The sequence below is a fragment of the Rutilus rutilus genome (assembly GCF_951802725.1).
Source record: "Rutilus rutilus genome assembly, chromosome: 6".
NCBI classification, from domain to species: Eukaryota; Metazoa; Chordata; class Actinopteri; order Cypriniformes; family Leuciscidae; genus Rutilus; species Rutilus rutilus.
Window position 1 is genome coordinate 40,424,024 of NC_140214.1, and position 13,395 is coordinate 40,437,418.

A 13,395-nucleotide genomic window follows, 5' to 3' on the forward strand; every position below is an offset into this window, starting at 1 on the left:
GCGTTGGGTTTTAAAATATTAGACATTAAATTATTGTTGATGACGTCACCAGCCCCCACATGCTCCAAATTCAACCCAAAATAGTCTCGTTCGTTTGTGCTGGTTTGTGCCGTTAAAATTTTCGTTTGTGCTGCATGCGTTGGGTTTTAAAATATCAGAAATTAAATCAAATTAAATGTTGATATTTATTAGGCCTATACAAGGCTGACTGTACTCCCTGTAGTGTTTATTAAAAACGTCATGTTGTTCAGACATTATGTCAGACTCTTTTTTTCTGCCACTCATTTTCTCTCTGAGCAAAATGGATTTGTGCGCGTGTGCCATCAAGTCGTAGTTTAATGTAACTTCAGCATTTTTGGCCAAGAGAACAGCAGAACTATCCTCGAGGTGAGCACACTTTTAAAGTAGAATTGACGAAGACGTTCTGTCATCACATAATTTGTTCAATAAACAATTATCTTCACTTCAGTCTCTCCTGATTGTATTTTATTTTTATTTTTAGAATTTTATTTATTAGAATTTGGAGCATGTGGGGGCTGGTGACGTCATCAACAATAATTTAATGTCTAATATTTTAAAACCCAATGCAGCACAAACGAACATTTTACCGGCACAAACCAGAACAAACAAAGCACAAACTAACAAGACTATTTTGGGTGAATTTGGAGCATGTGGGGGGCTGAGTGACCTCAGAATAACCACATAATATTATTTTAATATCTAAAAAACCGAAGCAGCTCAAACAACTTTTTACAGCACAAACCAGCACAAACGAAGCACAAGCGATTGCACCTATTTTGGGTGTATTTGGAGCATGTGGGGGGGCTGAGTGACCTCAGAATGACCTAAAAATATTCTTTTAATATCTAAAAAACCGAAACAACACAAACGAAACTTTTTACAGCACAAACGGAGCACAAACGATTGAGCATAGTTTGATGGCGTTTTGCGTTGGGTGGGGGGCCAACTTCACGAATGTTTGAAAGGTTTGTTCACATATCAGAGGTAAATGAAGATCTCTTTAATATCTCAGTGATGTTTCCTCACCTCAGGACACAGTTTGAGTCTCGTATCACGTCTCTGAGCCGCTGCTGTGAGTCTCCTATCTTATTGAGTCTCAGATCAAGCTCTTTTAAAAACTGCAGTGCTTTTGATTTAGTCAAAGACTGAGTTAAAGAATAAACATCTGTAATGCCACAGTCATATAGACTAGAAAGACACAGAGGAAGAGAGATTATCTTACAAACAAATCATGAATGTGAAGAATTTTACACAAATATAATGTGAACTCAGACTCACTGTGAGATATTGAGCATAAAGTGTTTTAGATTAAACTGTTGAAGTGATTTTAAGCATTTTGATTCTTGTCTTTGAATGTGACTGACCTCAATCTCTCCAGTTTACAGTGTGAATCCTTCAGTACGGCACATAAGCGCTTCACTCCTGAGTTTCCTAGTTTATTCACGCTCAGGTTCAGCTCTCTCAGGTGTGATGGGTTTGATTTCAGAGCTGAAGTCACATCAGAACAACCTTCATATGTCATATCACAGCAGCTTAAACTACATTAGCAGAGAGAGAGCAGAAAATAAGACAGAAGAAAAGAAAACTCTTTATTCTGTAAAGTCACATCATCTTCACAAGCAAACAAAACAGAGAAAGAGAGATCTTCATCTTTATTTGACCAGATCACAAAATACTAAGGTGAACATGTTTGCAGAAATATAATGTGAATTTAGACTCATTGTGAGATATTGAGTATAAAGTGTTTTAGTTTTGAAGTTATTTTAAGCATTTTGATTCTTGTATGTGAATGTGACTGACCTCAATCTCTCCAGTTTACAGTGTGAATCCTTCAGTACGGCACATAAGTGCTTCACTCTTGTGTTTCCTAGTTTATTCCTGCTCAGGTCCAGCTCTCTCAGGTGTGATGGGTTTGATTTCAGAGCTGAAGTCAGGATGAGACTCTGTTTCTCTGTAATACTGCAATAACTCAGACTGAAGACAGAGAAATAACAATAGTTCACATCTATGATGATCATCTTATTGAAGAGCTTCAGCAGCATTTAGTTTCCAATAGTCTGTTCTGAAACCCAGTCACACTAGTTCTGTGTGCTGGAAGACACTGTTTCTTCTCTTTCATTTTAATGATTTATTTGACGTCTTTTCTTCTTTATTCTCTGTTGAAAAGGCAGATTTCTGCACGTACACAATCAGTACATTGTATCAAATGCTGGAAATTAAACAATTACTATCTAGATAAAAACACATAAAAACGTGAGCAATAGGGAAAACCCAGAAAGTGCACTGCTATAAACAATGAAACATAAGCCCTGCTGTCTTCAAATAAATAAACTTCAGTCACACTGTACAGTATAATGATACTAACTGTAGTTTATCCAGCTTGAATTGTGGGTTCATTAGTAGATCACTGAGGTTTCTCACTCCAGAGTCTCCTAGTTTATTCCAGCTCAGGTTCAGCTCTCTCAGGTGTGACGGGTTTGATTTCAGAGCTGAAGTCACATCAGAACAACCTTCATCTGTCATATCACAGCAGCTTAAACTACATTAGCAGGGAGAGAGCAGAAAATAAGACAGAAGAATAAGAAAACTCTTTATTCTGTAAAGTCACATCATGTTCATAAGCAAATAAAACAGACAGAGTAAGAGAGATCGTTCCGGGTTACTTGACTGTAACCCTGTTCCCTGAAAAACCGGAACGAGATGCTGCGCTGCTTAGCCCATTGGGAACGTCTTTAAACGTGACCAGCTGTGAATATAGTGTGTAAACACGTCAATAGAATTGACCCGGAGGTAATTTAGCCTCGGTCGGTGACGTCATCGGCGCGCACCCGCGACGTGAGGCTATAAATAGATGAGCCGCAGGTGCATCGTCAGATATTTAGTTTGAAGAGCCGTCCTGGGACATAATCAGTACGGCAATGTAGCGCAGCATCAATTGTAGCTTTTGAAAGGGAACGTTCCAGGTTACTTGACTGTAACCCTGTTCCCTGAAAAAGCGGAACGAGATGCTGCGCTACATTGCCGTGCTGATTATGTCCAAGGACGGCTTAGCGCATTGGGAACGAGAATGCCCACGCCACCATGCTTGAAGGTGTCTGAACTCCTTACGGTTGTGTAGGTGTGCTCACAAGAATGCAAGAAAGCCCTAGACATTAGCTTGTGATGTCGACTCAAGGACGTGAAAGCCCTGGGTGGCATGAGCATCCAAACTAAAAAAATCCTATGAATGTGTGCGGAGAGGACCAACCTGCCGCATCACAAACATGTTGTAAGGGGGCACCCCTGGCCAAAGCAATAGCGGTAGCGGTAGCAGTCGTCTGGCCCCACAAATGAAACAAGCGAGCAGAGGATGTCTCCCGAATGGCACCCCGTCAACCAAGGCGTGGCAAGCCGAAAGAGTGGCCAAATAAACCTTGAGAGTGGCGGGGCATGTGCTTCTTGTTAATTTTTTCTGCAGAAAATCCAGAACTGAAGCAATCTGGCAGTTGACCGGATCTGCATTATTTACGACACACCACCTTTCAAAGACACTCCATTTGTTGGCATAACTCTTTATAGAGGAGGAAGCCCTAGCACTTAGAATGGTCTCAATAACGGCAGGCGAAAGCCCAGTGTCCCTCAGTTGGTATCCATCAGGGGCCAAACATGAAGGTTCCAGAGGTTGGGCCTGGGATGGAATATCGTGCCCTCTGTCTGAGTCAGAAGGTCCCTCCTCTCCTGAATCGTCCATGGCGAGCCATTGAGGAGAGATATTATCTCGGAGAACCTAACTCTGTTCGTCCAACACGGCGCTATCAGTAAGATGCAAGACCCTTGTTGGCGAACTCTGGCTAGAACTCCTGGGAGCAGAGAAACTGGAGGAAACGCATACACGCACATTCTGGGCCATGTGTGCGCCATTGCGTCCAGACCCAGGGGCTGGGTGACTCAGAGAGAAGTAGAGGGGACATTGTGCTTTCTGATAAGAGGCGAAGAGGTCCACCTCCGCTTCGTAAAATCTGGTCCAAATCTATTTGACTACTTCTGGGTAGAGTTTCCATTCCCCTATCAGTAGTTTCTGTCTGGACAGTAAATCCGCTCCCACATTCAGGTGCCCTGAGATGTACACTGCCCTAAGTGACAGGAACTTTTCCTGGGCCCAGAGAAAGATCTGCCTCGCTATTCTGTTCAGATTGCGTGAGCGTAGACCTCCCTGGTGATTTATGTAAGAGACTGCCGCTGTGCCACACTAGGCCATGACAGTCTCTCAACTGAGGGAGAAAGTATTTCAGAGCCAGAAATACAGTCATCAGCTCAAGGCAGTTGATGTGCCAATTGAGTTGATGACCCTCCCATTCCCCTTGAGCTGGACGACCACTTAAGACTGCTCCCTAGCCCATCAGGGAGGCGTCTGCCGTTAGCATTCTGCGATGGCAAGACGTACCTAAAGTGGGCAAGGCAAGGAACCTTCCAAGGCAAGGAACCGGGGTCTGAACCACGTAGAAAGGGAACAAAGCCGCAGCACGTAACCCTTACCATAAACATTGATTTTTAGAAAGTGCACGAAGCGTTCAGTGGGTGACTTACCATAAACATGGATTTTTAGAAAGGACACGAAGCACTCAGTGAGTGCTCTTGCCTTTATTTGTCCTTGGGGATTGTATAGATGAAATCCCCCGTTTTGAGCCACACTGAAGTAGTCTCATGCGCAAAAGGCCCAGAGTAATCACTGTGGACGCAGCTGCCATGAGACCTATGTAATGTCCTGACCTAGCCAGATGTTGCTTAGGGTATTTAAAATTGGTCTTGACACGTTGTGCCCCCGATGGTGACAGAACCCCATTTAACCCCAAGCATGTTACCCTCAGGGCGGGAGAGAGTACGCTCTTCTTGACGTTGCATCTCAGCCCCATAGAGCGAAGATGAGCGTAGAACGATCTCAATGTCGAAGCGCAAATTTTTAAGACTGGGCCAGTATCAGCCAATCGTCTATGTAACATGGCTAGATCGATTGGAGGGACCCGATATTGGTAAGCTTCACCCCCAAAAGCAAACCTTGGGAACCTCCTGTGTTGTGGCAATATTTGTGAAGCCACAACACGCACAACCTTGAGGCGGATGGGCTACAACAGCAGAAGACCCCACCGGGTACCACTCATCTCCACTACAAATAGGAAAAAGAGGCTACAATTTGCACAAGCTCACCAAAATTGGACAGTTGAAGACTGGAAAAATGTTGCCTGGTCTGATGAGTCTCGATTTCTGTTGAGACATTCAGATGGTAGAGTCAGAATTTGGCGTAAACAGAATGAGAACATGGATCCATCATGCCTTGTTACCACTGTGCAGGCTTGGTGGTGGTGGTGTAATGGTGTGGGGGATGTTTTCTTGGCACACTTTAGGCCCCTTAGTGCCAATTGGGCATCGTTTAAATGCCACGGCCTACCTGAGCATTGTTTCTGACCATGTCCATCCCTTTATGACCACCATGTACCCATCCTCTGATGGCTACTTCCAGCAGGATAATGCACCATGTCACAAAGCTCGAATCATTTCAAATTGGTTTCTTGAACATGACAATGAGTTCACTGTACTAAAATGGCCCCCACAGTCGCCAGATCTCAACCCAATAGAGCATCTTTGGGATGTGGTGGAACGGGAGCTTCGTGCCCTGGATGTGCATCCCACAAATCTCCATCAACTGCAAGATGCTATCCTATCAATATGGGCCAACATTTCTAAAGAATGCTTTCAGCACCTTGTTGAATCAATGCCACATAGAATTAAGGCAGTTCTGAAGGCGAAAGGGGGTCAAACACAGTTTTAGTATGGTGTTCCTAATAATCTTTTAGGTGAGTGTGTATATAATATATGTATATATATATATATATATATATATATATATATATATATATATATATATATATATATATATATATCAGCTAGAATTCTGACCCTCAAAGACCTGTTAGTCTGCCTTTAAAATGTCCACCTCCACTCCATTTATTATCCTAAATTAGATTAACTATTTATTTGTATGATACAGCTGCAAATAAGTATCTGAACACCTGAGAAAATCAATGTTAATATTTGGTACAGTAGCCTTTGTTTGCAATTACAGAGGTCAAACGTTTCCTGTAGTTTTTCACCAGGTTTGCACACACTGCAGGAGGGATTTTGGCCCACTCCTCCACACAGATCTTCTCTAGAGCAGTCAGGTTTCTGGGCTGTCGCTGAGAAACACGGAGTTTGAGCTCCCTCCAAAGATTCTCTATTGGGTTTAGGTCTGGAGACTGGCTAGGCCACGCCAGAACCTTGATATGCTTCTTACAGAGCCACTCCTTGGTTATCCTGGCTGTGTGCTTCGGGTCATTGTCATGTTGGAAGACCCAGCCTCAACCCATCTTCAATGCTCTAACTGAGGGAAGGAGGTTGTTCCCCAAAATCTCGCAATACATGGCCCCGGACATCCTCTCCTTAATACAGTGCAGTCGCCCTGTCCCATGTGCAGAAAAACACCCCCGAAGCATGATGCTACCACCCCCATGCTTCACAGTAGGGATGGTGTTCTTGGGATGGTACTCATCATTCTTCTTCCTCCAAACACGTTTAGTGGAATTATGACCAAAAAGTTCTATTTTGGTCTCATCTGACCACATGACTTTCTCCCATGACTCCTCTGCATCATCCAAATGGTCATTGGCAAACTTAAGACGGGCCTTGACATGTGCTGGTTTAAGCAGGGGAACCTTCCGTGCCATGCATGATTTCAAACCATGACGTCTTAGTGTATTACCAACAGTAACCTTGGAAACGGTGGTCCCAGCTCTTTTCAGGTCATTGACCAGCTCCTCCCGTGTAGTTCTGGGCTGATTTCTCACCTTTCTTAGGATCATTGAGACCCCACGAGGTGAGATCTTGCATGGAGCTCCAGTCCGAGGGAGATTGACAGTCATGTTGAGCTTCTTCCATTTTCTAATGATTGCTCCAACAGTGGACCTTTTTTCACCAAGCGGCTTGGCAATTTCCCCGTAGCCCTTTCCAGCCTTGTGGAGGTGTACAATTTTGTCTCTAGTGTCTTTGGACATGTTAGTAGTTGGATTCTTACTGATTGTATGGGGTGGACAGGTGTCTTTATGCAGCTAACGACCTCAAACAGGTGCATCTAATTTAGGATAATAAATGGAGTGGAGGTGGACATTTTAAAGGCAGACTAACAGGTCTTTGAGGGTTAGAATTCTAGCTGATAGACAGGTGTTCAAATACTTATTTGCAGCTGTATCATACAAATAAATAGTTTTTTGGATTTTTTTTTTTAGATTATGTCTCTCACAGTGGACATGCACCTACGATGACAATTTCAGACCCCTCCATGATTTCCAAGTGGGAGAACTTGCAAAATAGCAGGGTGTTCAAATACTTATTTTCCTCACTGTATATATATATCTGTTCCTCAGCAATAAACACAGCCAAATTTAATCAGACAAGCAAACACGGTCTGGATGACAGGCTGTGTTTAAATCTTTCATAAGATCAGCCTGGTATGCCTGTACACAGCCATGGTGTACTGCGCAGTACCAGCCTGACCCGCTGAAAATGCATCTGATAATGTGATCCCAGGGGAGAGATAGCCCGCGAGCATCTCCCCAAACTGAGGCAGTATCATATAATCGCGTGCCCTCGCACCCGCGATAGTAGAATGGGTCGATGTCGAGGAAACAAATATTTACTATCTTTATTTATAGGCTCTGAGTGTTTTATGGGACCCTTTTTGTTGTGATCAGAGTAATCTGGCCACTGCACAAGCGATCGCCCCAAGCAGTTCTCCTTTTATTATCACGGGAGAAACGCTCGGAGGCGGCAAACTCACGAGATTCAATGTCCTCTGCCCGAGCCGAAGAAGCGCCGTGGCACGCTTCGGTAGTCAGCCAAAAGGACATTGTGATCTGGAGAGAGAGCGAGCGATAGGGACGCACCGTCTCTCGCTCTTCAGCCAGATCGAAACGATACCCCTTTGAAATAAGCAAAGCGAACGCGAAGCACTTTAACTGTGAACATTTACTGTGCTTGCAATCACCATGCTCAAATGCAAGGGTAGCATGTTCTTTCCCCAAACAAAAAAAGCAGTAAGTGTGTGTATCCAGTTCTGACATAGGACGAAAACATGGAGGGACACAGCGCTTACTCTGCTGTTCACTCATTTTTAACCAGCTGATTTCTTTTAACTTGTACTCTTTTCACTTGTATGTTGAGATGAGAAAGAGAGAAATCTGCATACAGCCAGTTTTGAACGCGAACTCCTAACAAAGATCTGAAGTGTGTTTTGTAGAGAGAATACTTGAGACACATACACAGAGTGGTCTGAAAACAAAAGACCTGACGATGCACCTGCGGCTCATCTATTTATTGCCTTGCGTCGCGCGCCGATGACGTCACCGACCGAGGCTATATTACCTCCGGGTCAATTCTATTGAAGCGTTTACACACTATATCCACAGCTGGTCACGTTTAAAGACGTTCCCAATGCGCTAAGCAGCGCAGCATCGATTGTAGCTTTTGAAAGGGAAGTTCATCTTTATTTCACCAGATCACAAAATACTAAGGTGAAAATGTTTGCAGAAATATTATGTGAACTCAGACTCACTGTCAGATATTTTTAGTATCTTTACTAAAAAAAAGTAGAGTTTTAGTTTAAACTTTTTAAGTGATTTTAATCCTCTGGGGTTTAAGGTGTTTTTGGGGTCTTTGAGAGGTTTTGACATGCCCTGACGTTTGTGCTTTTTTCAGTTGCTTATAAACATATTAATGGCAATGGTGTCATTACACTCTATTTAGCACAAACAGGACTACCATAATATGTGAGCAACATGTATGTACAAGTTTGTATTTTTGAGAGAATAATGTTTATGCATGGTTATTGAAAAAACTAAAACTAAAATTTCTGAAATAAGGCCACAAAACATACTAAATATGTGTCCACAAGACTTTTGACTAATGGATGTTGTCGTCTAGAGTTTTTGCTTCAAAATGATCTGAAAATCATCCTGCCTAATCATTCACATAAAACAATACATTGATTTAAATTTCGTAAGACACTTTTTGTTTGGAAAGGCAATATGCGTAGGGGCGTGATTCACACCTGAGAAGACAAAGATCCGCATAATGAGCTGCATAATGAGCCTTTCATTCAGGTGTATCACTGAGCCACAAGAAAGAATGCAAGGACATTATATATATATATATATATATATATATATATATATATATATATATATACACAAATTCTACAAAATTGGTTCACAGTTGAAAACATCTCGAAAATTTTTTGTATTTTTCCACAAATTGTGTATGCTTGCAAATTGTATACTATCCAAGGTAAACATTTCTAGTAATTGTGCAGTTAATTCTCATACTGTATTTTCAGAACGTTTTGGAATATGTATCCTCTCCCCAAATTTGTCACTAATAAAACACAATAAAAATAATTTTAAGAGAATTTAAATAATTTTATATTGACCTTTTAAGATTTTGTTTACATCTACCTTGTAAATATTTTTTTTTGCCATTTTATTAAAAAGGTTACAATTACAACAATTAAAATGTAAAAAATATTTGTGTAATGTAATCTTTCTTTGTAAAATCTGAAGTATACATTTTATCATACGTATTTCAAAGTTAAGGATTCATTAGTTTGAATATAGCCTACATTGGAACAAACACTATAATAACATCTTAGTTGATGACTTTATTTTTAACAAAACATAGGCTACTATATATATTTAACATATGAGCAGAAATTGGCAAACAAAGGCTTATTTGATGTGGCAGTAGTCTATTTTACAGTAAAACTTTATAATCTATCCAAAACTAGTCAACGAAATGTTGTCTTTCATATTTCGTCTGTAACATAGGCCTATTGTTTTTATGATATATTAGTGCATATAAATGTAAATTTGCAGTTTAATACGTTGTTTATACAAAGACATTTTATTTCAACATATTTCAGTAAATTTTTACTCATCTCAGTATAGCAATATAGTTTGGTAAAAGCTGTTCATTCATTCACACAGAAACGCGATTCATATTTAAACAGTCTTTTTGCAGTTTACAGACACTATTCCATATCGCGATTAGAACAAAGCATTTAAGAATAAAAAACGTACTATTCACAATCATCAGCTGGATCCGTTGCTCCTCAAAATGAAACTACCAGCACTTCTGAGGTAAATTTTCCAGGATTATTATTCCTCACAGCGTCGCAAGATGGCGTAAACAAGTACATTAAACTGATTAAACTTGATGTGTTTTATCGAGTTGATGTGGGCGTTCACAGGTTTGCATGTATTGCCTCAGATCAATTGCGTTTGAATAGCGCGCGCTCTCCGTGGGCGTGTTCACATTAGCAGATAATCAGTTGTAATGAGCTGTAATTAGAACAACTGACATCTCTCTCTTTTCATACAGATTACATAAACTGAGAATATTTGTTTTAATATAAATTACTTCATTTAGAGAAGAGAATTCAAGCTTTATGCCTGTGTGTCTGTATGCCTGTGTAACTGAGTATTTGCTGAGTTACAGTTCATTTCTGGACACGTTTCAGAATGGACTTCACTGACAGGGAGAAGGCAGAACTCGCATCATGTTTATTTTTCTTTATTTGGCAAAAAGCACAACACTTTGTTTAAATTGTGAGTATACACACACACGAAAAAAAAAAACTTAACACTTAACAGGATCGAATGATGTATAACACTTATATGTCAGATCAAAATCAACAGAGTATTTTGAGTCTCTTTTGCACTGATAAGAAAAAAACAAGCTGGTATCGCCGGCGATACCGCCGACCCCAGTGGGTTAAGCATTTTGATTCTTGTATGTGAATGTGACTGACCTCAATCTCTCCAGTTTACAGTGTGAATCCTTCAGTATGTCACAGAAGTCCTTCACTCCTGTGTTTCCTATTTTATTCTCTCTCAGGTCCAGCTCTCTCAGATGTGATGGGTTTGATTTCAGAGCTGAAGTCAGGATGACACTCTGTTTCTTTGAAATACTGCAATCACTCAGACTGAAGACAGAGAAATAACAATAGTTCACATCTATGACGATCATCTTATTGAAGAGCTACAGCAGCATTTAGTTTCCAATAGTCTGTTTTGAAACCCAGTCAGACTAGTTCGGGGGCGGCAGTGGCTCAGTGGTTCATGTAGGTTGTCTACAAACCGAAAGTTCAATCCCCGGTTCCACCTGACCAAGTGTCGAGGTGTCCATGAGCAAGACACCTAACCCCAGATGCTCCCAACAAGCTGGATGGCGCCTTGCATGGCTGACACCGCCGTCGGTGTGTGAAGGAGTGGGTGAATGTGAGACTATGTAAAGCGCTTTGGTGGCCATAGGTCTGTGAAAGCGCTATATAAATGCAGTCCATTTAGTTCGGCCCTGCCTTCATGTTACCATTGTCTTCTGTCTGGCTTTGTTCCCTGTAACTGCTGTTGGTGACGTTCATGTTTCTCAGTCATGTCTTTATTGTTTTAGTTTTGTTCACGTTTATTTGAATAAAGCTGCACTTGCGTTCAGTAATGATAAGAGAAACAAAGCTTTTCAAAGCTGCAAATCTATTAAACCAATTTCTTCGCAAAATGATTCACTGTTTTGAAGCGTTAATCTAAACGTGTAAGCATGTAGTTTTGAAACGACACACGCTGGACAAAAACTCAGGCCAAAAACTGCATAAAAACACCTTCTACAAACCTATTACGAATGTTTTATTGAAAGTAAAATCTATCAAATGCAATTAACTAATCATATGATTAAATATCAAGTGTCTGTATAATATGTGCTCTTTTATCAATTTTCAGTGCTTGTTTTGTTTATTTTATGGATCGCTCAGCTAAACAGGCCAATAAGAAACTATTAACTACTATTATTCCTTTTAAATATACTAATGTATAATTAAAACGTCTACAAATGTATAAAACTGATCAGAGATCAGGTTAAACCCACATACACTTGTTCAATCTCAGTAAATCTGCATGATTCATGATTCATGACCCCCCCCCCCCCCCCCCCCCCATTGGAGAACCACTGACATTTCCAAACATTTCCAAACAGTTATGACGTAACTAAGCCTCATTTACTGAAATCATGTGACTTTGGCAGTTTGATACACGCTCCAACCACTGATTCAAAACAAAAGATTCGTAAAGGTTTCGTAGTATCATGAAGCTTGTTTCAGTGGATCTCTTTACAGACAGATACTGATCACAGACTTTTAAAATGCACTTGTTCAATTTTTACAAGTTACAGTATATGCTTTACCAAAATTAGACATTTTACATTTTGGGAAATACAAACATTGAAATGAAAGCAGTTATGAACATTTCTGATTCTGATGTCACAAAAAAAAAAAAATTCTCCCTCTACACTGAAATAATTATTGACCCATGATTCAACTGTCTGTCTTAACCAAATATTTAAAGCTTGATATCACGTTTTAATTGTGTGTTTTTAATTTGCTGTTTAATTGTATTACTTTAAATTGTTGTGGCTCTGTGTGATGCTGAGGAAAAAACTGCTCTGACTGAAGTGAGGAAATATGATCACATCAGCTAACATTACAACTAAAAGTAAAGTAATATTATAAATAAATAAAAAGTTTCTTGAGACAAACTTTAAGTTGGCTTGAGAAAGCCGGACCAGAGAGTTTGAAGAATATTAAAGTAGTTTGAAGTTTGATAGATAGATTAGTTAGAAATAATAAATAGTTAGAAAAAAAATTAGTTAGAAAGAAAAAGAAAGATTAGTTAGTAAGATAGATAAATAATAGATAGGTTAGTTCCAATGAAAGAAAGATTAGTTAGAAAAAAGAAAGAAAGAAAGAAAGATTAGTAAGAAAGATAAATTAGTTAAAAAGAAAGAAAGATAGATTAGTAAGAAAGAAAGAAGGATAGATGGATTAGTTAGAAAGAATTAAAGATAGATTAGATCTACTAGTTAGAAAGAAAGAAAGAAAGATAGATTAGATATACTAGTTAGAAAGAAAGAAATAAAGAAAGATATATAGATTAATTAAAAAAAGATTAGTTAGAAAGAAAGATAGATTAGTTAGAAATAAATAAAGATTAGTTAGAAAGATAGATAGACTAATTAGAAAGAAAGAAATATAGATTAGTTAGAAAAAAAGATAGACTAGTTAGAAAGAAAGAGATTAGTCAGAAAGAAAGAAAGAAAGAAAGAAAGAAAGAAAGAAAGATTAGTAAGAAAGAGAGAAAGATAGATCAGTTAGAAAGAAAGAAAGATACAGTGGGGAGAACAAGTATTTGATACACTGCCGATTTTGGTACCTATCTGAGTGACGGAATCTAAAACAAAAATCCAGAAAATCACATTGTATGA

At 39.7% G+C, this 13,395-nt stretch overlaps 2 protein-coding genes across 2 annotated transcripts in view; one reads left to right on the forward strand and one right to left on the reverse strand.

The window, feature by feature from the left end:
• The window catches only part of LOC311291359 (uncharacterized protein), a 796,365-nt gene that overhangs the window by 485,914 nt on the left and 297,056 nt on the right, over nucleotides 1–13,395 (forward strand). The gene's annotated exons all lie outside the window — the stretch shown is intronic.
• LOC311291423 (uncharacterized protein) overlaps nucleotides 1–13,395 on the reverse strand; it is a gene marked incomplete at its 5' end in the record, with an annotated part of 543,326 nt that overhangs the window by 389,304 nt on the left and 140,627 nt on the right. Inside the window, 4 exons of the mRNA XM_084410458.1 lie at nucleotides 1,386–1,559; nucleotides 1,822–1,995; nucleotides 2,387–2,560; nucleotides 10,895–11,068. Of these exons, the coding sequence (XP_084266584.1) occupies nucleotides 1,386–1,559; nucleotides 1,822–1,995; nucleotides 2,387–2,560; nucleotides 10,895–11,068 (696 nt within the window). The remainder of the gene's footprint in view (nucleotides 1–1,385; nucleotides 1,560–1,821; nucleotides 1,996–2,386; nucleotides 2,561–10,894; nucleotides 11,069–13,395) is intronic.